The sequence below is a fragment of the Sphaeramia orbicularis genome, chromosome 24 (genome assembly GCF_902148855.1).
Source record: "Sphaeramia orbicularis chromosome 24, fSphaOr1.1, whole genome shotgun sequence".
Classification (NCBI taxonomy): Eukaryota; Metazoa; Chordata; class Actinopteri; order Kurtiformes; family Apogonidae; genus Sphaeramia; species Sphaeramia orbicularis.
Genome location: NC_043979.1, coordinates 23,945,337 through 23,972,147, shown reverse-complemented (window position 1 = coordinate 23,972,147; position 26,811 = coordinate 23,945,337). Strand labels below are relative to the sequence as shown.

General features: G+C 38.1%; 1 protein-coding gene across 1 annotated transcript in view; it reads right to left on the bottom strand.

Annotated features, from left to right (window-relative positions):
* Window positions 1-26,811, bottom strand: part of sgk1 (serum/glucocorticoid regulated kinase 1) — a 52,149-nt gene that overhangs the window by 1,651 nt on the left and 23,687 nt on the right. The window contains exons 4-10 of the mRNA XM_030128521.1: window positions 20,862-21,077; window positions 14,667-14,730; window positions 1,868-1,943; window positions 1,560-1,635; window positions 1,258-1,446; window positions 1,020-1,151; window positions 89-325 (exon numbers count right to left, since the gene is read on the bottom strand). Coding sequence (XP_029984381.1) covers window positions 89-325; window positions 1,020-1,151; window positions 1,258-1,446; window positions 1,560-1,635; window positions 1,868-1,943; window positions 14,667-14,730; window positions 20,862-21,077 — 990 coding nt within the window. The remainder of the gene's footprint in view (window positions 1-88; window positions 326-1,019; window positions 1,152-1,257; window positions 1,447-1,559; window positions 1,636-1,867; window positions 1,944-14,666; window positions 14,731-20,861; window positions 21,078-26,811) is intronic.

Here is a 26,811-nt window from a genome sequence, read left to right as displayed (position 1 = left end):
AAACAGAAAAAGGAATGGTGGTTACATACTTGCACTTGAAAAACACAACAAGAATGCAGTTCTGAGCTGCTCTGGATTTCATCCTTACCTCTGGCGTACCGCAGAATGTGGATGTGGTCCCATTGGGTTCAATATTCTCCTTGCAGAGACCGAAATCTGTGAGAATGATGTGTCCCTGAGAGTCCAGCAGGATGTTCTCTGGCTTCAGGTCCCTGTAGACAATGTTGAGGGAATGGAGGTAACCCAGAGCACTGGCGATCTCTGCAGCGTAGAACCTGGCTCTGGGCTCCAGGAAGCAACGCTCTCTCTGTAGGTGGTAGAACAACTGGAAAACAGAGGAAAAAAGAAGAGATTATTAAGCATAAATCCAAGGAAGAGGCTGTAGTAACATAAAAACACAACATTTTTCATTCATTAGCAGCTGAAGAATGAAGCGACGATAGGAAATGAGTATGAAAAAGACAAGGAGAGGAAGAAAGACACAGAGGTGAATTGATGTGAGGGGATAAAGAGGCAGGAAGGTGGCGACTTAAAAAGTTTGACAAAGGGAGACAGATGAATTGAGTGCTAAAGATGGAGTACAGACCAGAGGGATAGAGTGAAGAGCGGAAGAAAAGAGAAAGGGGTGTAAGAAGAGTAAATGTGTCCTGTTTCCTGATGAGGCCCATATTTAATCAACACAGTCTTTACTCGTCCAACAATCACAGGAAATTAGCTCGATTAGACACACTGACTCTGAATGGTGCTGCTAATTTTGGCTCAAGCCCCCCCCGCCCCCCTGTCCCCATCCCTCGCTCTCTCTCTCTTTCTCTCTCTGTGCCCCAACCAACCCCATGATTTCCTGAGAGGTGTTTCCTTTAGAGAAATAAAGACGGACAGCGACAGCCTCTACTTTGCTTCTCATGACAGGATATCCTCCGTGTCTGTCTGTGTCTAAGCCTCATTTCAATCTGCCGTGAATTTACTATGAATCTACAGGTTATGCTCTGTCTCCACGTGCCCTTTGACATTTAACTCACCTCTCCTCCGTTGATGTAGTCCAAGACAAAGTAGAGTTTATCCGCCGTTTGAAAGGAGTAATGCAGGCCGACCAAAAATGGATGCTTGACATTCTTCAGCAGCACGTTCCTTTCAGACATAATGTGTTTCTCCTACAAGTCAAAGGTGACAAAGATTGATGAGGGGATTCCTTCAGACGTATGACTTCTTTTAAGTGTCTGAGTATTTTGCCAAAGGCTTGTTTGTGTTTGCACTCACCTCCTTTTTCTTAAGGATGGCTTTTTTCTGTAAGACTTTGACTGCGTAAAACTGGTCATCTGTGCGGTGGCGTGCGAGCAGGACCTTGCCAAAGCTGCCTTTGCCGATCACTTTGAGGAAGTGGAAGTCGCTGGGTTTTGCTGAGGGGTTGGAGGACGGACCGAGGTTGATCTGCTGGGATGGACTAGGCTGTGAGTGGAGGGAAAAGAAGGACATGAAGGAGTTAGAGTCATAATATGAACTGATGTTAAACATATAAACAAAGGATGAAACAGAGTTGTGTTTACTGCTGATATACTTACAGGAGGAGAGGGGTTTGTGTTCATGAGTTCAGCATCTTGAGGAGGACTCAGATTCAGAATAGACTGAACTTCAGGGCTGCAAAAAAAAAAAACACAAGTCCTTTAACAACCACCATTTATAACAGCAATCACCAAAAGTATCATTAGCTCTTTTTTTTTTTTTTGAGTCCACTGCACCACAAAATCTCTGAGTCATATGAAGTCACACAGTTTTTCCAGAGGACACATAACTGACATTTCTGGTTGAATTTCCAATGTTTTGTCCTCCAGTGAGTGCAGAACAATAACATGAGTCAGATGGTACTCACTGCTTGCAGGCGTAGGAGTTTGTGGCAAGTCTCTGAATGAAGTCGTTCAGCCCCATTCTCCTCTGCTTCATAAAAGCTACAACACAAATGAGAAGAAAAGAAAACAAAGATGAGAAAACTAAAAGACACATGTATCCATCCATATCATAAGGAACTGACATAAATATCAAAACATCCATAAATCATCCGTACCAGTAACTAATGCCACTAGCCCTCTAGACTTAGAATAAGTCATAGCAGGCTTTTCTGTTTCTGTCTTCACTATCATGATGTGATGAGTTCAAGTGCAGCTCTGTACACTTCGACGGCCTAAAGCTAAAATGTAACCACCTTGCTTTTAGCTCTTGTTTTATAACAGACCAACAGGAGGGAGGAGTTGCCCACACCCCCTTGTGGGCGTGAACCTCTCCTTGACGTTTCTGTGTGAGAGAGGTTGAGCTATAGGATTCTCGACCAATCAGCAGCTGTTGCGCCCCCCATGCGTCACAGGCGCACCTCGAGTGTGGTTTCGTCAAAAACATAGGAAAAAGAGGAAAAAAAAAAGTTCCTTGCCACCACTTAGTCAGTAAAAGGCCAAGTTGTACTATTTCTGCTTTTGTTTGTACAATTCCATAGCAACTGTTCTTGCCATCAGTGTGTCATACAGTGATATTATTCAGCAGATCGGATATAAAGTGTCACTAAAGAAATAATAATGAATTAATAATCAACTCCAGATGTGTCTATTAACTATGAGTTCTGTAATGTGCAGAAGTATAACACAGGCCACAATTCAAGACCGTTCCTTCTCTTTCTCCAGCTTTCGGACTATTTTTATCCCTGTCACCCCTGGAGCTTTCCAGTCCTTCAGGTCCTGTTCAAATAATCTGAGAGCATGGTGGCCAGGCTATCTTTTTTTTTTTTTTTTTGGCTGCTTCTCAATTAAAACGGCTGGGAGTGACGCAGGACCCCCCCCCCCCCAACACCCCCCAAACCCCCCACCTTCTGTATACAAAAGACCAGAGTGAGAGAGTCTGAGCCGGGGAGGCCAGATGCCAAGAAAAGCCTGGTAGTGGAAAAGTACAGAGAGAGAGAGAGAGAGAGAGAGAAACTCCGGAACCCATCCAGCACAAAACCCGTGAAATATAACAGAGCAAGAGCCAGAGCCAGATCCGACCCACTATCTGTCTGAACTTACCTGAGAGCACTTCACAAACTAAGCATGAACATGAAATTAAGTGCAAAATGCCATTCTGTGCTGACACACTTTAGAGCAGCCGTGCACAGTTAGGTACGGTTATGTAACCCACCTGGTTCAAGTGTGACCTACACCCCTGGGTGGAATCTAAGTATGCAACACAAGAGCATCAATAAAGACTAAACTCTTGTTAAAAATATCCGAAAGGTGACAGTTCTAATCGTGCGTAAAAGCATTTGACTGCACATTACGCACAGCTGTTTTATGGAACAACTGCATCCTCACTTATTTACAAATACATTTTTTTTTTCTAAACACACAGTATTCCAGTTTATCAATTTACTTCCTTATTTGCTTAATCCTCCGTAAATGAAAGATGAATCATATTGAGTTCCTGAAGCAAACAAACCTTTCAGATCTGGACGCGTTCTCATTGCTCGCCTGCTCTTCCACTTTTCAACAAGTTATGGAACAGTTGCCAAAACTTTCCTGGCACTTTTAAAACACCCCCCTCCCTCTCTCTCTCTCTATAAGGAGCCTTTTGCACAGATAAAGCATCATAAATCCAGGTCATAGGATTGAGGGGTGAATGGAGCGCCCCCCTAAGTATGTCTGCCTGCTTTCCTCCAAAACCAGAAACATGCACCCCTCCGACTACCGACTACCGACACCCGGTGTGTGTGTGTGTGTGTGTGTGTGTGTGTGTGTGTGTGTGTGTGTGTGTGTGTGACAGAGCCCCAGCAGGCCGGTGACCACACAAATAACATTACCTCGCACTGAAAAGGATTATTATCGAGCTACATCTTGTAAAACTGTTACCACAATCCAACAGTGGTGCTGTTTGGAGTGGATAAACCCATCGGTGTTGCGTTCAAGACACTACGCAGCCTACTTACATGTTAAAGAGGTGGTTTTGTCTTTCATAGGGATGCCTTATTAATCCGAATCACAAGAAGAAGAAGAAGAAGAGAGGCTTTAGGCTCCTCGGCAGGGAGGTAATCGAACTACACCGCATTCCACTCCAAGGAGACTTACATCCAACAGAATTTTTTCTTCTTTTTTTTTTTTTTTTTTTTTTTTTAAGGGCGGAGACGTCCCGCCTCTAGTTTCCTTCCACTCCTCAGTTTTATGTTTCATGCATGGTTGCATGAGTTTTCTGCAGGGCGGGGGTGATGCTGCCTTCAAGTGCTGCTCATAAGATCAGGTTTTGGAGTTGCAGTAAAATTAATTCAGTTACAAAACAAACAAAAATATTATTAACCCTTTCATGCATGAATTATTAGAGCCGTAATTAAGAGTTCAAGTCCACTTTTAAGTTTCAAGTTTATTTGTCATGTGCGTTCAGGGTACAAGTACCATGGCAATGAAACACAGTGTGCCCTGGCTCTCTCTCCACCCATTATCAAAAAATAAATAACAAACAAATAACAATAAGAATCAAAGCAACAATAAAAAATGCCTAACAATAAATAGCACTAAATAGTTTTTTTTTTTTCCTGAGTGTTTTTATTTCTCTAGGCCAGGGGTGTCAAACTCATTTTAGTTCAGGGGTCACATTCAGCTAAATTAGATTTGCAGTGGGCCGAACCAGTAAAATAATAACATAATAAAATAGAAATAATGTCGACTCCAAACTTTTCTCTACATTTCAGAGCGAAAAAAGTTAATTTACATTATGAAAAGGTTTACATCTACAAACTATCTTTTAAAACAATGTGAGTAACATTAACAAACTGAAAAAAATAGTGTAATTTTACAATATTCTGCCTCAGTTTTTCATTTACACATTTACATTATAATATAAAAAATACACAAACCATTTATTAACAGGCAGAATCTTGTTAAAATTGTACTTACTTCTCATAAGACATTTCAGGTTGTTCATATTTGTTCAGGTTATTAAATTTTTTTGCGAAATTATACTTTGTTTTAGTGTAAATACATGAAAATATTTACATTTACAAAGATAAAAGTTTGGAGTTGTCATTATTTATATGTTATTATGATAGTATTTTGCTGGTCCTGCCCACATGAGATTGAATTGGTCTGAATGTGGAACCTGAACTAAAAGGATTGTTAACGTCTTAATGTAATTTTTGCATTTCACAAATTCATCCCAAGGGCCAGACTGGATCCTTTGGCGGGCCGGATTTGGCCCCCGGGCCGCATGTTTGACACCTGTGCTCTAGGCGTTAAAAAAACAATGCAATTGAACATTTTTATTATATGAACCTATTTTTCATGGAGTTGCAAAAATGTCCACTCAGCTGGACACCGTGCATTTAATTTTTGAAGCAAAGAAACATATTTACTGATATACTGTATGAAAACTATGAACTAAAAATATTTTTAATGCAGCTAATCTGATGTTTTCTCCCATTTTATCATACTCTAATACTAGTCATTGCTCACTTCATAGAGATAATATGAAAAAAAAAATTGTAATGACAATACCAAGCAATTGATTTACACTCAAACATGTTAATGCAGATCAGGTTTATCAACAACAGCAAAGTTACAGTAATGGTATGAATTGCAGTGTATGCGATGATGCATGAGTGTCCACTGTGTTGGCTGATATGGAACTAAAACAACAAAATCCATGAATATACAAGAGAACAGCTGTAGAAGAACTGTCCACTGTAGTGACCACTGTGCATGAAAGGGTTAATCATAAAAAGTCATATTTTTTAAAGTAAACCTAAAGCCTATCTTTTTAGTTTAGCTTTTAATTAAACTCTTACTTTTTTAACACTGCTTTACTCTGTTGTTTTATTTTTATTTCTATTTGCAACTGTGGGACAGTGGAGGGTTTGGTGTAAAGCACTTTGTGTTACATGTAACATGTACGAAAAGTGCTATACAAATAAAGTTTGATTGTTTGTTTGATTGATAATGAACAAATGTGTAAGGATGTTTATCTGACGAAGGCTACAGGAAGTAGCTGAAACTAGTAAAGCAGGTAGAGCTGCAACCGATTAATTGACTCAAAGTGATCCAAAAAAATCATTCAACCACAATTCTCCTGAATCAAAGCTTTGTTTCCTTCATTTTTTTCTGTTAAACATTGGTTCCACTGTTGTGTTTCACATGGACACTTATTGTGATGCACAAAGAAGCTTCAGTTCAGGAAAACTGCAATAGAATATCTCCCATCAATCAATTCGAGTCGATTAATGGAATCAGGAATTTTTGCATTGGATTTAAGCACCTAGTCAATTAATGCAGCTCTAAAAGCAGGTTAACAAACAACTACCCCATCTGATAAATGAATTACCTCCAATAATTATATTTGGAAGACAGTATGGACCTTTTCCAGAGTGTAAGGATGTTGTTCAGATATTCCTATTTGTAGCAGGACAGTGTATTATAAATACCTTTTAAGTGACTGTAACGTGGTGAAATCACTCTGCATAGATATTTATTGACTCACATCTGAGTGCAAACATGTCACTCCCTGCTTTCATCTTCATAGCGGCCAGTTTTTTTCCACAAATCTGCAAAAACTAATTTGGATTTGGAAATTCACCCACGCTGACTCATGTAACAGAAAGTTGTGAAATGTCAAAACCATAAAAGTAAAAAAAACAAAAAAAAACAAAACTCATTAACCCTGTCTTTTGAATTATTACCCAACACCACATGATATATTTGTATTTTGAATTTTTTTCTAGCATCCACTGACTCCAGGGTGCAATATTTTCAGATGCATAAGCTATCTCTGTAGCTTACAAATACACTGAGCAGTATAAGTATAGTTGTTACTGAACGAGGAAAATGCTGAGCCCAAGACAGGCAGCGATTAAGGCACATCCGCAAATGACTATGAGTCAGGAAGACTGCTGTGTATGTATGTGTGGATGAGGTGCAGAAGAGTAAAGTGTGCATTCTTCTGCTCCTGCGGACCCCCCGCCTCTATCAGAGAAAATCATTGTGTGTGAGCATGTGTGACTCTGCAGTTTTTAAATATAGGCACAACTTTTACCGCTGTCTCTGTTTCTCCCTTAACTCAGGTCAAATCTATTATTAATCTGTCCCCTCTTAGCCACCTGATGCACACACACACACACACACACTGAGCTGGAGGGCAAAACAAACCTGCAGGGAGTCTGACTGCACACACACACACACACACACACACACACACACACACATAGACGTACACATCCTCACAACTAGGAGGACAAAACAAAACTAGTAAGGAGACTGACAGAACGTGCACACACTCTGACACTTCTGACACACACACACCAGGAGAAAGGACACATCAGGTACTTCCTAAATTCCCCAAAGGGATCCACGTAGCCCCTCCTTCCCTACACTGCACCAGCTGATTGCAGTACGTTAGAAAAACATATTTCTCCTTGAGACACTTCAGGTCGATGCCGTCATCCTTCATTTTGCATTTAATCTACACTATCTCACCACCAGCACTACAAGTCCATGTGGGACATAAACCGACATTTCTTATCAGCACTTGAAAGCATCATGCAGCAAACAAGTGAAACTTCCACATATTGCTTTCTCAAAAGACAGCACCCCCCCTAAAAAGTAGCAGAAAAAAGTGATGACCTTGAAAACTTTTGTAGTCTCAGCACAGATGTACCCAATGAGACTTTATAGAGATTTTAACTAGCTTTGCAATTTTGTTCATCAGGGGAAAAAAAGTGCAAATGTAGCAGAGCAAGAAGATTTAAAGTAAAGATGAAGAGCACCTTACACTACCTCCGATGTGGTGTCGGCAATGGTGTTGCATCTTTGGTCAAAGTCCAGAGTTGAAATGAGAGGGAGGTGTTGAGGGAAGATCAGGAGAGAGGAGGGAAAAAAAAGGGAGAGGGAGCAACAAGTCCACTCAGTGTTTTTCCTCTCTGGCCCCCTTTCCCTTTTGGATTTACAGGCTACTCGGGGCCTGGGTCCGTTAACAAGAGGAGGCACCACAAAACTCAAGATGTGTGTTTATTGCCTGGGTTTGTGTCTGGGGGTCTATGTCGGGCACTGGTGCATTATGTAAGGCACTAGTGGCATAGTAATCTGTGCCAAGAAAGGCATGGACCCACATACACTCAGGGCCTTTTCATGAAAGGACAGGAAAGGAGGAAAGGAGTTCGAGGGGGGTTGAGGTGAGGTGGTGGATTGGGGGGGGGGTATAAGAGTTTAACACTGTAGCGTAGACACATTAGAACCAGACCAAGTACTCCAACACATACAGACACACATAAGCACATAACCATATTCACCCAGTCTCCGGCAGATGACACCCATTCTTTAAAACTGCTCATCCCTCCATCTTGTTATGTCCATTCTTTGTGCCTGGGATGATGATCATGTTTGTGGCTATAGTTGATCTGAGCCGCCTGGTGATGAATGCGAATGAGCCTCGGTGGTGAGGAACCAAATGACACTGTTACATAAAGCCCTCGGCTATTCAGAGAGGACAGCTAGGCTTTTATTTTGCCGCTGGACACACTGAGGACCATAAGTGTGAGTGTGAGTGTGTGTGTGAATTTCTGGGTAAGCTTATAAGCTCAGCCAACAAAACACTGGCTGGGACCTTTGTTTGAGGGGGTCTGTGGAGGCTCTTCTGTTGATGTTTGCCACAGGTCTTGTGTGATGGGTATATGATATGCTCATATCTGCTGGACAGTGTCTGCTTAGGGCCCTAGAGCCTCCGAACTGTAAAATTATAACCTCTGTGGGATCACTTCTGCTTCTCTACCTATCCGTCTGTCAGCAGGGTATTCCTGATTTGCATGGCATTTAGTGGCAGGGTAGGGCACACACCAATATATAGGACAAACCTCTTGAATTCTGGAGCAGAGCCAATAAAAAGAGGAGGGAGCTGCAACTGTTTTCCACTCTCACGTTTGTCTCACATGTCACTTCAACAGAAAACCCCAAACATGATGAGTTAAATTAACCAGGAAACTACTGAGAGAAAGCAAGAGAATGGCAATAATTTCTGAATTATCTGGGGTTCAAACTATAGAGAAAAAATGTGAATATTAGCTTTGGTAGAGGTTGTACTTTGCAAGTGTCCCTCTAGTTTTTATGAATACAACACCAAAAAAAAAAAAAAAGCAGAACGTGTTTATTTGGTGTATTTTTAATTAAATTGAAATGCTTTGTCCATGTTATTGGAATATTTTGCACATGGAGCATTAGAGTTTGTGATGATATTTGGGTTGTTTCACAGTTTCTCAGTGGGATTTTTGATGTTGCATTTTATTCTTGCATCAGAGAATGAAATACTTTGATGCTATAACGGTCAAAGGTATGTTCAGGGGAAAGTTAATGCATTGTATTACATTCTTGGCAGTCCTGGTTGTGGATGCAGTGCAGAAACTCGAATCTGTTCTGACCTTTTCACTGAATTATGTTACACATATTCTCACATTCTTGTAGTTTCATAGATGTTAATTGATGTACTCCTGTATTTTAGTGCATTTTGATGTTTATTTTAATGTGAGTGTGTCTGTGTGGAGGAGTACTTTGCATGTTTGCCCATAAATTTCAAGGGCAGGTTGACACAGGTGAGCGGTGCGTCATGAAGGGTGGGTGAAAAGAGGGTTTGACAGCTTTAGAAAAGGAGCTGCAGTGTTGATCCCATGTTGCGTCACAGAGGACGAAAGAGTAAAGTGTGAGGATACACACATACAAAGTCAGGCTTAGTAGTTATTATATAAACCTGTTGACATCTCAGGAAGTTAGTGTTTAAATGCTGTTGAAGTGAAACGCTGCTGGTTGGCGATTTAATGAGCTTTTTTCAGCAGTGAAAGAACACTGACATAGTTAGATTCTATGTCAATGGGAAGGTCAAAGTTCAAATGTGATAAATCATTAATTACACAGTTAAAAGGATAATAAGTAATAGGACTGTTTGAATTACTATATTAATTGAAGTAAAATAATTGATCATATGTAATTAGTTTTTGAATACTTTTGCATTTCAATATAATAATAATAATAATAATAATAATAATAACAATAATAATAATAATAATAATAATAATAATAATAATAATAATAATGACACTACTACAACTTCTACTACTACGTTCATTCATCACTAGACAAAAGTGAATCAGTCGTGTATGATTTGTTGGTGCATTTTCCCCTTTAGTTAGTCAGCTGACTAGAGTAAACAGTCTATGAAGCATTTAGATATCACAAACTGGCATGTTTGAATTCAGAGGGTCACTGTTTCAGGGGCTTAAATTTCAGTCACAGTGTGATCAATATCCTATCAATAAGCCTGAACAGTTAAAGCAGGTTACATCCTTACTGTCAAACTGGCAAAATAACTGATACAGTGAGAAAAATACAAGGATTTGAACCCTGAAATGTTCATATGTTGACACTTGCGGCGACAATGAAAAGAAAAAGTAAAAGTAACATCATTACTGGTTATTTCGGGGAAAAAACTAAGGAATGAGGAGGAGGAAGAGAAAAAGAGAAAGGAAGGAGAAGAAAGAATGGTAGAGAAACCAAGAGGGTCAGAGCTGAAGAGGACCACTGAGAGGAACAGACCAGGAGCGATAGACCACCAGAACACTTATCATAGGGTGCAAATAAAGAAGACCAGAAAAGCACTCGGAGAGCGCAGACTGCCGCCAAGGCGGGTCAGTTCACCCCCATTACCACCAAAATTTAATCATTTGTTCATTGTGCCAGTAACAACATTTCCTGAAAATTTCATCCAAATCCGTCCAGAACTTTTTGAGTTATCTTGCTAACAAACAAACAAACAAACAAACAAACAAACAAACAAACAAACAAACAAACCCAGATGAAAACATAACCTCCACCATTCCTTGGTGGAGGTAATAAGACTAGAGTAACTCCTGAGTTCTAAGTCCTTTTTGGAGCCAGTTTTTAGTGGCTGTCAGTGGTATTACACCTCAGTTTCAAACTTCCGTCCAAAGTTATCATCGTTAATGAAAACTAACGAAATGACGAAAACTAGAATTGTAAAAACATTTTCGTTAACGGAAATAAATAAAAACTATAATTAAAAGAAAAAAACTATAATTAACTGAAACTGTACAGGGTGGGGAAGCCACATTTACAATATTTTGAGGCAGGGATTGAAAGACAGTGTATGACCAATTAGTTTATTGAAAGTCATGAGAATTTATTTGCCACAAGAAAATGTACATAATAGAAAATGTTTTTATTCTATGTGTCCTCCTTCTTTCTCAATAACTGCCTTCACACGCTTCCTGAAACTTGCACAAGTGTTCCTCAAATATTCGGGTGACAACTTCTCCCATTCTTCTTTAATAGTATCTTCCAGACTTTCTCGTAATAGTTTTGCTCATAGTCATTCTCTTCTTTCCATTATAAACAGTCTTTATGGACACTCCAACTATTTTTGAAATCTCCTTTGGTGTGACGAGTGCATTCAGCAAATCACACACTCTTTGACGTTTGCTTTCCTGATTACTCATATGGGCAAAAGTTTCTGAAAAGGTATGGATAATAGTGTTAGGTATGATTATGACATCAATATATGTTTGGTTTCAAAACAATTGACGTAGTGCCTGCTGAGAAAAAACAACTAAATGTTCATTGTAAATGTTGCTTCCCCACCTTGTATTGTGTGCTTACAAAACTAACTAAAACCTATAAAAATCATGGATAAAATTCCCTTCGTTTTCATCTTTTGTCAACATCGTACTGATTTAAAATCGATTTATTTCCCTCAAGCAATTTTATCTAGTGGCACCATACGACACTTGACGGTCTGTCACTTGTGGTCACTTGTGGTCTCCAGTTGTCTTCTGGTCCCCACTCTACCTGGAAACATGGAAACTAAAGTTGGGAGAAAGCAGCAGAGTCCTGTCTGGGATTTATTTGAATACGACGGAGAAGAGAAAAGATATGAAAAAACTAAAACTAAACTAAAACTAAGCATTTAGAAAACAACAAAAACTAATAAAAACTAGCAAACCTGCTCTAAAAACTGATTAAAACAAACTGAATTAGAGAAAAAAAGTCAAAACTAAATAAAACTAAACTATAATGAAAAATCCAAAACTATTAGAACCTTGCTTCCGTCCTTACCCCTCGGTCAGGGCTCTTCCTACTGTTACTACTGTTTGATTCCAAGTCTCCAGTGCCTCTGTCACACACATCATGTCAAATTACATTATTAAAAATGACACATACGACACCCTTCGACTCTTATGTGCCCCTGAAGCCACTAATTGCTGAACTTGGATGTAGTGATAGCTCAGCCGAGACCACAGGAAAAGCTTGTCACCGGCTTGGCTAATTGCTTGGATTTTCTCTCTATACACTGAAAACTCCCATAATTAACAGGCAGACTACTCCCAGTGAAAAACATTTTCATCAGAGTATAACTCCTGTCACATTGGGTTTCTTGGAGATCCTCCAGCAGGCAGCAGGTAACTGTAGCTCTGCCAAAAAAAAAAAAGAAAAAAAAAAGAACATTCTGCAGTGGAGAAAAGTGACGGTGTGCGATTCTACCTGAAGTCATGAATGAATATCTTCTCTAAGGAAAAACCCAAGTTAGAATATACAATTAATAAGAAATTAGTAGGATGCACCGATACCACTTTTTTCCAGACCGAGTACAAGTACTTACATTTGAGTACTTGTTGATACCGAGAACCGATATGAGTACTTAATAATGCCATTACAGTTCTTAGTTACTTTTGAAAATGTGCTTTATTGTCATTAGTCTGACTGTAACAAAGTGCTGCTAGTGACGTTTAATGTGTTGGAATGAGCGTTTCTCAATCAATCCACCAGAGGGCGCCGCTCTTAATTAACCATACTGGCTGAATACCACAAAGAAAAGTAAAGTTTTTGAGAAGAAGAAAGTCAGTAATACCAAACATAGAAGGACGAGGTAACACTAATGTGGATACTAATGTCGATATTGATGAGGGTAGTTGTCATAAATATGTCAGTAGTTTTTCTCTAACTCACACAGTCGCTTTTTGAAAAGATCCTCTACCTCCACTGTTCCCGGTGGTATTCTCTGTCTGGGTACACATCTGCAAGCACCTGGAAAACAGATGGAATGCACACAGAGGACGGACAGAAAGCTACATCTGAACCCATCTGTGTCTTTAAAGTTACTTGAAGCCAAGTAGTCGCTTTTCCATTGACCCTCAAATCGCGCAAATATAACTTGCGCATAAAAATGTACCTAATGGAAAAACGACAATTTCGCCAAAAGTCTCAATTTTCGATTAAAAGTTTTTGCGCTGGCAAGAGGTGGTTTTTTGGGCGTAGAGCAAATGGTATATCACGCAAAATTGCAATGGAAACACCTTTTTTCGCAACTAGAGTCAGGTGAATTAAAAAACTGGATGTTGACGGATGTTACAACAAGCGAAGAAGAAGAAACATGTCGCGGTATGTGTGGACACAACAGGAAACCCAATCATTTTTTAATTTAGTACGAGATAGAGGGGTAATATATAATAATAATGAATATATCTGTAACTCAACACCATATTTACGTTCGTCGCCATGTTTATGGAAAGACTTCTCGTGTCATCTCGTGATAATAAATAAACAAATCATCGCATTTGTGATTTAATGGAAAATCCGACATTCCACACTCCTGTTTTTTCGACATTTAGTGAATATCTGTAAAGTTTTGCGCAGATGTCAAATGGAAAAGCGACTAGTGTTACTTTTGTCACCGTCATTTATTTTGAAAAATCTCCACACTGCTGACATTACTACTCCGCCACGTACCTGCTGCGCTTAACTGTGAATGTCACCCTGCCGTAAGTGGTATCGGTGCAGTTGTATCAGAGTACTTTTACGAGTACAAGTATAAGTACACACGCTGAGTATTGGACCTGATACTGGTATTGTTATCGGTCCATCCCTGGAAATTAGAGTATCGGTCTAAGATTTCTTGGTGGTTTCAAAAGAAAGAATGTTAAATGCACTCATGCACACTCATCAGAAGTGCTCATGTTAAGCTTGAGGGAGAAGATAGATGGGCTGTATGCCAAAAACGTGACACATTCAGATTGTGTACTTTGAGTTGGACTATGGTTTGACACAAATAAAGAGCATGATGGAAAATTAAACAAGGTGGCTATAAACCAATTCTGCACTTTCACCCTGTTGCTTACAACTGTGACATATGCTGACCAACAAAAACATTCAGTACACAGCCGACGAAACTGACGACAAAAAGTCACCGGGTTACGTATGACGATCAGTATTCTGTTTTGTGTCTGTAACTACTGTTTTGCTCTTCAAGCCTGTTTCCATAAAACAGAAAATAGTAATTTGGGTTTATGAGTAACAGTTATTATCCTGGGAGTTTAGGGATTGGATTAGAGGCCCCATGGTGTGGTGAGGTCAGTTACAGTGAATCATTTTGCTGCCACAGCCATAAGATTAGACAGAAACAGGGCAAAAAAACAAATGAAGAATAGAGTATATAGCAGTGAAGATCAAAACAAAGGAAATAATAAAAAGAAATGATCCAGGATGGCTGATGAAGGAGGATAATAAAAGAAGGAGAGTTTTTGCTCCACCGCTGCAGCGTGAAGGATGGGCGGGAAGGAAGGAGACGGGAGGAAGTAGAAGAATACAAAACAACAGGCTTAGCCCGCGGTGACTTACTGTTGTCGCCAGGGCAACAGTAGTTGTCTGGGTCTGACTCATTGTGGTAGTACAGGTCCATCGCCTGGAAAAAAATATTACATTAATTAGTAAAAACAGCCCATTTGTTGGAGTATTTGGACAAGAAAGTGAACAGTTATGTTTGAGCAGATGTTACATGCATATAAAAAAAAAAATCAGCTGCATTACCACCACATAATTCTACAAAAGACAAAAGAGTGTGCTGTGATATGTAGCATCCTAAATACCTTTTCTTGCATGAAACCTCCGACTTTGTATTACATCTTCTGAAAACTCCTTTTGTTGCTTTAGATGAACTCATAAATAAAGGACGGTCAAGTTACAGTGACTGCTTTTCTCTGCGACAATATGAGACGTGACCTTTTTAAACAACGGCTCTCTAAATCAGCATTTCTAGCCCGGACTGGTTAATGCCCTCGTTCCACTTTGCTCCTCACACGATGCGTTTTAATGAGGTTGGGTTTCCAGGGTGAGACTGCATTCAATCAGCTGAGCCCCATGCTGAAAGCGGTGAGAAAACCATGCTCTAAAAGCACGGGGAGAGGATTTCTGTGCTTTACTTAGACTGGAAGTCTGAATGAAACTGATCTTAATCAGCCCGGGCCGAGGGCTGAACATGACATCTGCTCCATGAACATTACATGTGATTATCCACAGAGCTAAAGAACTGTTTGTTCCAATGGAAGTGGAGCTAAGCTAGGCTACATCACTATTCAACTGCAGAAATACAAGCATGAAAGGATCTCTGAGATAAGAAATGAAACTAAATAAAATGACAAGGACACTGAAATATCCAAATGTAGTTGCTTTGCCAGACTCTAAAAGCATTTATTTTAGTTGTTCTGACTAATGGTTATTTTATGTAACTTTTTTTTTTTGTAAATTCAGTATCAACAGTATATTTTATAAATGGGTGCTTCTATGAAACTGGGTTCATTTTGGCTTCAAATTATACTCTTGCTCTGAGCCATCCCAAAATTAATGAATTTTTAATAAAATATTGGGGCCAAAAATAGGACCAAAATTGGGAAATGAAAAACTATCTAGGTGTCAGTGCATTTGATCTGGAAAACATCACTTGAAATGACCTTATATACCACTACAGATAAAGACACTGTGTTGAATTTGATGATCCTGGTGGTTGTTTTAATCCAGACATGCAGGTTTTTCATGATCCGTCAGTTTCATTCCAGGTTTTGTGTGTAACCCATCGTGTTCACGTGCATTACATGAAGAACCTGGCCAGTTAAACACAGATAAAACGTGGCTGATTTTGCAGTATTGGTCATTTTGTGAAACACTCTGCCTTGCATAATTAGCTCAATTCCAGAAATATACCTGTAAGAGAATAAAGAGATATAAAAAAAATTGTAGTTTTCGTGTCCTTTTTATCATGTTATATGCAGATTTTTGCATAAAAATAATATAAAAATGTGTTTTCTCTGAAAATTTGTTTCTCTTTTCTCTCAGCTAATATTTATTTTTTAAAAATACACCCAAAATGCTTCCAAACTTGCTTCATAACATTATTCTTCATCTTGTTTGAATTTTTTGTCTCTCTGTCCTGTTTTTAGGGACCAGTTTCATAGAAGCACCCAAATTTTAATCTTTAACTGATTGTATGCTTGGTTCACCGCTGTAACTGACATGTGCAAAAGAGATTATTAATCTCACTTAGACTTTCCTGGTTAAATAAAGGTTAAATAAATAACAATAAATGAATAAATAAAACTCTCCAAAATGCAACCAAAAGCAGCACATATGCAGTGAATAGGAGTTAAAGCTTTGTTTTTGTTTGTCATTGGTAGAAAAGTCAGTTATTACCACTCTGAGTGTTACTCTTAATACTTGTGCACCTCTTCTTTGCTCTAGTTTCTGGGTTCTTCTCAGAGAGGGGAGTTTACACAACTAGGTGACTGACAGCTGGAGTAAATAACCATTCACTGAAGGCTATGAATTAATAGGAGAGGAAACATGGCAGCTAATCTAACCATGATCTTTTTTCCACAGCGCCATGGAATCTTTGAAAATCTATCTGATAAGTGGACGAATTATATACTCAGTGGCAAAAAATGTTAATTTCATGGAGCTGTTTTGCTATTTTAGGACTCAAATGCAATGGGATCTTAGTCAAATAAACTCTTTTTTGCCATAAAAAACAGGGCTAACCTTATCACCTACAGTATAGCACTAAGTATGAAAGTATGAACTCTGGCGTCGTGCTACATGTCACTTTTTCCTGATGCTGCTGTCAGTCTCTGTCACATTTTTCAAAGTGACACTGAGCCGGTGTCTCTGTTAAATACTGTCTTAGCCTAGTTTGCTCTTCCACGCTGCAGTTCTAAAAACTTATCGCAGCTCTCAGGATTCTCCCATGGGTGTTTTCTGAGAACGAGACAAGCAGAGGCGTGTGTGTGCCTGTTCAAATCTCATCGGTTTGTTTATTCATTCTGAGGCGACGCTCTCAATAATCTGTCTGTCACGCCGGTCATTTTATCTGCATCTAACTCGTAATAAAACTGGCAGCAGCCCTGTCTCGCCATCCTCTTTTTCCTTTAACCCACATAGACATATACGCTATCTGTTCATATCTCCTTATATCGTCTCCTTCGTCCTTTCTCCTTGAGTTTACCTCTTTCGTTTCTGTCCTCCAACTTCCCTTATATACACACATGCTCTTTCTTTCTCCTTCGGTTTTGTTTATTGATTCACTGGAGACATCTGATGGAGTTGTATCCATAGTGATGGGGAATCTAGGCTTTCCATTCATTAATATTTGATCACAGATTTATGGTGCCAGGCAAAAACTTTAAGCTCTTCGAACAAGGAAAAATAGTTTTTGGCAGTTCCAGGGTCAATGAAAGGTTTTATGACATGACTGTGAATTATAAGATGAGGCACATTTGACAGTAAAGGACTTTAGGAAACTTTCAGCTTTTTAGCTTTAAAAAAATAAAGGTGTTTCTGCCATTTTATAAGGTTGTATCTACTAAAATATAGAGGGGTAATAATCTGTATCAGTGCATTTAAGAGGATGTATAAATCCAGTATAATAAAATATAGAACATTATCTGAATAAGTGAATATCTAGTTATAATATAGAAGAATGCATAAAATATGATATTATTGTAATTAATTCATTAATACAGACTATCATGATTTGGAGATATTATCACATTTATTAATGATTGTATTTGTAGTAAATATTTAAAGTGCATATAAATATTATAGTTTATATTAAAAAGGGTTGATTATGCAGATCTGATTGTGTGTGAGGTGACTAAAAAAAAGTGCATGTGAATGGTTTGTATGGATGTTTTGTGTTATTGTAAAAAAAAATATACCGGAAAAAACGTGTGTTAAAGCAAAGGAAGCGGAATTAATTTAATTATTAGTTTGTAAAAAGGGGGTGAGAGTTTATAAGTTACACTTCTTCCCACTCCTTTTCGAGAGCCAAAAAATTTTGTTTGACCATGTTGTATGGTTCTTTGTTATCTGATGATTCTGTGTGTTTGAAATAAAAGTACACTAACTAACTAAAATAATAAAAATAAAAGGAAAAGGGGGAAACTATAGGGCTACTTTATTCATGTTAATGTGTATGGTCTCACACGTCATGATAAAAAAAACATATATTGTAAACAAGCAGACTCACAATTTTTTTTTTTTTTTTTGATGCATGATGTAACATTATGTGCTTGCACAAACTTTGAGTCAGTTTTGTGCAGATAGCAGGTCATTTGCTGATGTTAGAGCGTACAGTTTTTATGTTAAATGCATTGCAGCACTTTAGAGTAAACATAATAAAGGTGGTGAGGTGATTTACCCATCATGCCTAGTGCCTACAGTACAAACCTGTGGGGGCAGTGTTATGATCTGGGGTTGGTCTAGGTTCAGTAATGTCATATGTCCATAAAATTAGGTCAGCTGAGTACCTGAATATACTGATCGACCAGGTCTGAACATCAGTGGATCTTTTATTTCTTGGTAACACAGACATATTCTAAAATAACAATACCAGGATTCATAAGGATCAAACTGTGAAACAGTGGTTCAGGAAGCATGAGACATCATTTATAAACATGGATTTCAGACCTGAACCCCATTGAGAATGCGATGAAGAAGACTTTACACAGTGGTTCAACACTTCATCATCAATTCAAGATAATGGTGAGAAATTAATGCAACTCTAGACAGAAATAATTGCTGTGAAATTTATTGTTGAATTCCCTAAACATAAATGATACCACCTCAAATGTGCCTGGTAATCACAGCTAATTTTGTATGTTTTTTTTTTCCTTTTGTTGAATTATTATGTCATTGTTACCAGATCTTGTGAAGTAGAAGTATAGTCAATATATTCTTATCCTGAAACCACGTTACACATATTCTTTCTTTGTGTGTATTCTTCTGACTTCTGGTCTAAAATTGAAAACTATCTTATATCTAAATGTAATGAAAATATAGCTATAACATCTCAAAATGTACTTATATATTTTGAACATGACATACTGTACATAATTTTGAATTTATTGTTAATCTAATCATTTTATTTGGAAAATTTCACATACATGAAAGTAAATATGCCAAAACATGCACAAATTTAAAGTGTTTATGATTGAATTTGAAAAATATATTAAATCACTGGAATTTATCTTTAACAAGAAAAGCACAAACACTTTCAAATGGACTGAATTTACTCTCTGATATATATTTTTTCTTAAATCTTTATATTTCAAGTTATGATTATTATTATTTGTCTTTTCTTCTTTGGGTCTATAAGCCTTTGCACTATGTTAATTTATTTGTTTGGACGATTTTTCCTTTTGACATCTTGATGTTTGTTCAAAATTTCTTGATGTTTTGTATATACATACACTCAAGGAAAAAAGAAACGCACCACTTTCATTTTCTCGATTTTTTCAGAAATATGACAATTATTGCAAAATTGCAAACTACAATGAGTGCAGTACTATTCTGAGTCAAAATGAAATGATTGTTTTCCTGGTTCCGGTTGATTGATTTTGATTAGCAATCAGAACTTTATTTCTGTATTCCTCACCCCTGTCTGCTCATGAGTGAAACTCACAGATGAATTGAACCTCTCCTCAATTGTGCACAACCGTTCCCTATAAAAAGACACCAAAATGGAGCAAAAACACATTTGTCCACAATGCCACGACTACTGCAACCGGACAGAGATCGGGCCATTGCCGGCTGAAACCTGTCACGGAGATGTGACAGCCGATCATCACGGTCCTGTGCAGCGGTTGTAACATGCGGTCGACCAGATCTGGGTCGGTCGTTGGAGGAGCCGGTGGTGTGGTAACGCTCAGCAAGGCGTACAACGGTAGAGCGGTGGACTCCAAACAGCCTGGCTACGGCCCGTCTGCTCCGTCCAGCTTGAAGCATGCCAATGGCCCGATCTCTGTCCATTTTGACTCAGAATAGTACTGAACTCATTGTAGTTTGCAATATTTCTGAAAAAATCAAGAAAATGAAAGTGTTGCGTTTCTTTTTTCCTTGAGTGTATATTTTCAATAAAGTTGGGGAAAAAATGTGGAAGTCCACCCACTCACCCACTGATCAGAACCAGAAGAACCAGGACACCATAAATTCACATGCACAGTCAGACTGTTTTTATGGTTGGGGGGTTAATGGTTATTAAGACGAAATAAAAGTGAAATTCAGTAAAATTATTTATTATTTTCTATGAGCACCAGGCTTGTGAAACAACTGTGAACTTTTCAATGTCTCACAAATAAAGTATTAGGACTACTTAAAAAAAAAAAGGGATAGTCAATATGCGTACTAAATACCGCTTCAAATAGGACAAATCTATGATATTAGCTGAAGACAAAGGCAGTAATTCAGTGAAAAGACCTGCTGAACTGTAAGTAAAGGCTTTGCTTAAATGGCACACCTTATGAAGGAGTGTCCCAGTGATACACAAAGTCCCCTCCTTTTCCTTTTGTGATATAAGCCATTTGCCAGTCATTATTGATTCTTTCACAAGATCTTCTTGAACAAAGAAATTAAGCATTTCATAATTTCTCTGGGTATTTGCCAAACTGGACCAACAAGGACACCTGGAAGTCCCCTTATTTTAGATCCACTGATAAAAAAACAAAATTTGCTTTCTATTTTGTTTTATACGAAGCAAATTAATCTTGCCTGTGTGCGTTGTCGTGGCTGCCATGTATCCTCCAGGGTGTAGCTGATGTAGGGTCCACTGCAGATGGAGCACTCTAGCATGACTGGACTAGCCAGGAGGGGTGAAGCATGCATCCCCCAGGACTGGCAACCCCCGAGGTGGACGTCTGGCTCTGCTTCCTTCTGCTTCCCTGTGCTGTCACCATGATGACGAGCCAGCATCTTCCACTTTCTGACCTGTAGGAAACATTATAAATGACTGAAGAGCATACAGTATATCAAGAAAAGTCAAAATGAGCATATAAGCTATAAAATATTTGTGTTTTGTATTACGGTAGTGAGGCGGTCAGTCAGTATGTTTGAGGCTTTTGAGTCAGCTTTAGCAGTAACGCTCTTGTAATATACGGAGCTATGCGCTGACTCAGTCTCTCAGGACATTTTACCATAAACACCTCTTCTCATTCATTATTTAGCATTTGACTGGCAGCTGTGACACACTACATCATGTGCACAGAACGAAAACACTGCCTTTCAAGCGCTCGCACTGGAATGGGAAGGTGTGAGAAAGAAATATGAGATAATGAACAATGGAAGTGAAGGTCAAGGTGCACATACAGTACTTCTTGAGGAAACCAAATTGGCCAGATGGATGTATCGGTGACCTGGAGTGGCTGTTATGTAAGGTAAATGGTGTCCTTGGCACACACAGCGAACAGGTTCAGTGACTGCAGCCATTTCAAATGAGTCTTATCAAGGCCTCGATCAGCGGCCGCTACTCCGCTGGCCCTCAGCTTGGCAGGAGGAAATGTGTGTGAGTGAGATTGTGTAAAAGTGTGTGTATGTGAGTTCTAGTCCCAACCTGCAACTCTGCAAAAAAAAAAAAAAAAAAAAAAAATTCCCTGTGTGTGTATGGTTGCTCTCCTGCCTGTAATTATAGCCGAACACTGGAGGGACAAAACAGATCCAAACAATTACTGAAGGTGTCAAACACAATGGGATATCATCCTGTCATAACACTGTGTGTGGATAAGTATTACTTACATTATGGGGACATGAATCTGTACACAGTACATATGAGGACTTTAGTCTTTCATGAGGACAAAATACATCATCACATTTTTAGGGTAAATACTTCTTAGGATCAACGTTGGGTTTATATTTGTTGTGACAGAAACATGGTTACACAGACCATGTCACTGTCTTTATGGAAATTGTCACACACAGTAGTATTGTACCATTATTAGCATGTGAGTAAGTAAGTATATTCATAATTAAATCCACGATTGTGTTTATTTTATTTAAACTGTCTTCAAACAGATTTCACTGAGATTAAACATTTCCTCCGAATAATAGTGAAGAGAAGAACTCTCACCATCCTAAACTGTTTTGAGAAGTGATGCTAATATCTTTATGTGCTTATTACCTGCGCCAAGGAGATTATGTTTTTGCCGGTGTTGGTTTATCTGTTTGTCTGTCTGTGTACAAGATAACGCAAAAAGTTATGGATGGATTTGGATGAAAATTTCAGGAAATATTGATACTGGCACAAGGAACAAATGATTAAATTTTGGTGGTGATCGGGGGTGGGGGGGCCATGGGGGCCCACTGATCTGCCTTGGCGGAGGTCTTCACTCTCCGAGTGCTTTTCTAGAAAACAGAGCACAGACCTCGTGTTCCTTGTGCCTGTATCAACATTTCCTGAAATTTTCATCCAAATCTGTCCTTAACTTTTTGAGTTATCTGGCACACAGACAGACAAACAAACAGACAAACAAACATTGGGGGGGCACTGATCTGCCTTGGCGGAGGTCTGTGCTCTCCGAGTGCTTTTCTAGTAGTTATATTATTTTTCATTGAATTCAACTGAGTGTGTTTTGTGATGCAAAATGTGCAATTACTGTTAAACTGATAAATAATTGTAGGAATAACATAGCACAACAACTATACCAATTTATACCTACAGTCACATAAAAAAATATTAGACCATCAAAAGTCATCAAAAACAATGGTTATGCAATCAAGTACAAACTCCTGTGTGTATCATGTGACTAAAACAGACAGAAAAGAAGACATGGAATCACTAAAAGCACTGTTTTTGTCAGTACAATACCATAGCTACTGATGTAAGAACTGAAGTGATTATGGTTATCAAGAAAACATGGAAAATGTCCAGATATCAGCTCTGAAATTAAACTCTTATGAGCTACTTTGTTGTTATCATTATATTTGTCCAAACAAATGTACCTTTAGTTGTACCAGGCATTAAAATGAACAAGGAATTGAAGAAAACAAGGATGGTCTAATAATTTTTTCCACGACTGTATACAAGAATGCATGTATGTGCTCTGTAGCTGAACTATAAATATTTTAACCCTGTGCTTTTTTTGTTGTGTACTTAATATAGATACACTTATATTTGTGTATATTTAAATATGTACTGCCAACTGCAACTGGAGGACTGAGGGCATATAACTATGTGTGTTTATGTAATGAATAGGTCATAAACATTGTTTTTCTGACCAATATTTCATCATAGTTATGCACTATATGTACAGACTTATGAACTGGTCTTTATGAGCCTGAAGTGTACATGTTAATCATGCGGTTTATCATCCTTCATTATATAGCCTCTCACTGACCCTTGTCCCAGAGAAGGAGTTACATACACTCCGTCAGTGTGTAAGAAAAACACACTGACACACAACCCATAATCATGTTGTTTCCAGACACTCCTTCCTCTTAACCCCTTTCGCTGCCCTTTAACCTGGTTTTGTGGTATGCCCTTTAAGACAACAGTAGTGGCTATTATGTAGGTTGCATAAGGCCCCACTATAAGTCTTTTTAGGATGTAATATTGTCCAGGGATATTCGCATGTTCAGGGCAGGATGTACCTATAAGTTCCAGACAGACCCATAAATCAAGGTATAAAAACATCACACATTCTCTGTATGGAGAGTTCCGTTTGTTTCCCTTCCTGTCTTCTCCTTATTAACTTGTGTTCTGCACAAAGCGTGCACTTTATCCCCATAATAAAATCCAATGTTGCTAGAGAAAGATAAACTTTACATCATAATGTTTCTTACTATTCTACATGAAAAAAAAAAAAAAAAATTACACTTGTAAATACACACTACGGTACACAGTGTAGTTCTGTATCTGTTGTTACACACAAACAAGATATTAGGAAGTACCTTATGACTGAAAATAAATAGCACCATCAGACACTGAAGTTAAACCTAACAATATGTTGATACTAAGTTCTGCGGTGCGTAGAAGTTTATGTTTATTGCTAAGTGGTGTTCAACATGACTCATTTCTCTTAGCAGCATGTACAGCCAAACAAAACATGACAAAAACATCACTGTCACATACACACTGTGGTCACAAATAGACCCAAACAAGTACTGAATGATACGTAACAGATATGGAACAGAACATTGGCTGACAAACAGTCCAAACTAACCTCTAAGTTGAATCTACACTGTAAAAAATGACTGTAGAATTAACACCAAAAAGTTGTAAAATTGTAACAAAAAAACTACAAGTGACAATATAATGCAAAGTTGGCTATTTGAAAAGATTTTTGTGTTAATGATTCAATCAAATATAGCTGTAGTTTTTACAGGAGGAGTATGTGAACAAAACCAGATTTATATGTAGAAATTATGTATTTCTATTGTTTTTACAAAATAAAACTGTAAATTGAAATACAATGTAGTGCCGTTTAGATTGCAAGACCGTAATGTTGAAATAATGGCATATTTGCTTTTTTTTTTTTTTTATAAAAAAGTTATAAAAAAGTAAACATTTAACAAATTAACATTTTAAATGTGTAAATTAATGGGCTGGTAGAGTTGGGAGAGCAGCTTGTCCAATAACCAAAGGGTTGGTGGTTCTAATCCTGGTTCCGACTGTCCATATGTCCAAGTGTCCATGGAAGACACTGAACCTTAAGTTGTTCCCAGTTGGACCTGGTGGTTTTGGAAAGTGCTTTGGACAACATGAAGGTGGAGAAAATGTGCTAAATAAGTGCAGTCCATTTACCATTTAAATCCAGTGTTAAATCTACATGTTTAAAATGTTAAATCTACATGTTTAAAATGTTAAATCTACATGTTACTCCGTAAATATGTTTACAGTTGGATATGTTTTTTACAGTATAGCTCTGGTAACCCCAGCTGCCAGTTTTTTTCCGTAAAAACAACAAGATTTTTTTTTACAGTGTACATTTCTCAGCAATGAACATTATTATAATTTTTGCTGAAATAATGTTCATTTGCATTGTATTGCTTGTTACGGCATTTCTGGTATTTTTTTTTATTGCATTTAAGCAATCTCAGCATAAAGTTTTTGTTCAATGCATGGTACTGAAAATAGAGTTTATAGTGGTGTTATTAGCAGCCTGTGGCCTTCTTTCCTGCTAACCCCCTTTTAGCCTTGTCCTGCTTATCCCGTCCTGCCCTCCACCAGCTCCCCTTGGTGCATTTGTCTACCTCTAACAGCTATGTGACGTCCCATATATGTCTGAGCATCAAAGACTAATGAAATGAGGGAAGGCGACAGAGCACCAGTGGGGGAATGATAAAATAGAATGAGTGAATGAGGTGCAAACACAGACACTGTGACAAAGAAAGGCAAAAAGCTAAACTGAAAGAATACGAGTGTGAGATAGTCTTACATAAGCCAGTACGTTCTTAGTCAGAGATAAGAATTGCTTATTAACACCAAGGTCACTATTCCCTCAGCTCGCTTTCTTTTACCTGGTCCTGCTCCTGAATCATAGAACACAGGTCTAGAAATAAATGAGGAAGGGTGTGAAGTCAGATCCAAGCGGGAAGAGTAGCGAAGAGCTATGATTCAGGCTGTCCAAATAGAATTCAAACAGCAACCATATCCCATGGGCGATTAAGCCTTAGAAACACCGTTCACAGCCAGAGAGACAAAGCCAGAACGGAGAGCCAACCTGAAAAACGAGAGCATGATTGGGATTTCAAGATTGGGATATTGGCTTAACCCTTTATAGGGCACTCTTAAGGGGCTTTTCTGTTGGACATCTGCACAAAACTTTACCGATAATTACTAAATGTCAAAAAAACAGAAGTGCGTAATGTAGGTTATTCCATTAAATCACAAATGAGATGATTTGCTTATTTATTATCACAAGATGACACAAGAAGTCATTAAATAACCATAGCGACGAATGTAAATATCATGTTGATTTACAGATGTATTCATTATTATTATATATTACCGCTCTATCTACTATATACTAAATTAAAAAATGATTCAGTTTCCTGGTGTGTTCACACATGCCACACAATGTTTTTTTAATTCAAAACTTTCATTCATTCAAAACTATTCAAATAATGTATAAAGCAAAAAATAACTTACTGCCGGGCAATATTCAAGAAATGTTTTATGAAAGAGAGGGAGGCTATGGTTTAAGGGGAAAGTTAAATTTAAAGATTCATAAATATTAAAAAGTATGTTAAAAAGTTTCTGTATCACCATCTGTGGAGTAAAACTGTGGAACACATTGTGTGTGGAGATAAAACAAATATCAAACATAATTTAGTTTAAAAAAAGATATAAAAAATATTCTTGAGAGGTACAGTATTTAATAATGACAATGCGGCCTGTTTGTTTATGGATGATGTTGTAACTGATGAATCTGCTGTAATTATTGAAGATAATGGTTGAATTGTTGAGTCTGTATGACTGTCCTGCCATGATCATATTGTTGGGTGTAATTCAGTTACTGCATTATGTATTTGTTGTGGTTTGATGTTAAAATTAGGAAAATATTATTGTTTGACTCTTGTATGAAGTTAGTGACAAAGGTGTAAAAGCACTGCGGGGTAGAATTAAATAAGTTTATACTTCTTCCTACTCCTTTTCGACCATGCAAAATTCAGACTTGTATGTGCTTGAAGATAGATTCTGTCCATTTGAATGTTTTATTTTTTTAAT